Genomic DNA, 651 nt, shown 5'->3' with positions numbered 1-651 from the left:
ATGAGTAATGAGAGCTGGGGAGATGTAGAATTGGACAAAGGGGTGTGTAATGCATAAAACATGTTGTGACTCGAAATATGTGGTAATTATCTTCTTTGGTGGAACAGTTAAGATAGGAATTTCAGAAAATAAGGTCAAAGATTTTGACATTGTGAGCGTATACTATCAGCAGACTTTTGTAGGGAAAAAGGGAAAATAAGAATAATCCAAAGGAACTATACTAAGTGTAACTATATGAACTGTCCGTTAAAAATACAATGGCACCCAGAATATCTATATACCCGTCGTGAAAGTGGCACTGACCTGCAACAACCAGTAGCATCGTCGATGAAACGTTGGGAGGATTGCAGAGTGCACGTAACAGCCGTAAATGCACTGTAAGAAAAGACAGATATATAAAAAAACTGACATACATTCCTAAAACGACTACCTAAGTGAGCAGATTCACATAAGCCGATTCTTTTCTACATGAAATTATATATGAAAAAATATGGATTACTTGATTAATGACCATCTTTTAATCCTTTGCATCTACAGTCATCCTTATATTACAGTATAAATTAGAGACTAAAGGCTTCGAAATCACTGAATATTCGATTTTACCGCTAGAAGAAACGAAGATATTAATATTTCCGTGATATCCTCCCCTCC

The 651-nt window shown here is 35.8% G+C and overlaps 1 protein-coding gene across 1 annotated transcript in view; it reads right to left on the bottom strand.

Annotated features, from left to right (window-relative positions):
- Positions 1-651, bottom strand: part of LOC119585789 (calmodulin-binding transcription activator 1-like) — a gene marked incomplete at its 5' end in the record, with an annotated part of 96,684 nt that overhangs the window by 31,119 nt on the left and 64,914 nt on the right. The window contains 1 exon segment of the mRNA XM_037934507.1: positions 304-375. Within this exon segment, the coding sequence (XP_037790435.1) occupies positions 304-375 (72 nt within the window).

This window comes from Penaeus monodon, chromosome 20 (assembly GCF_015228065.2).
Source record: "Penaeus monodon isolate SGIC_2016 chromosome 20, NSTDA_Pmon_1, whole genome shotgun sequence".
Classification (NCBI taxonomy): Eukaryota; Metazoa; Arthropoda; class Malacostraca; order Decapoda; family Penaeidae; genus Penaeus; species Penaeus monodon.
Note: the sequence above shows the minus strand (reverse complement) of the source record. Positions and strands in the feature narration are given on the sequence as shown.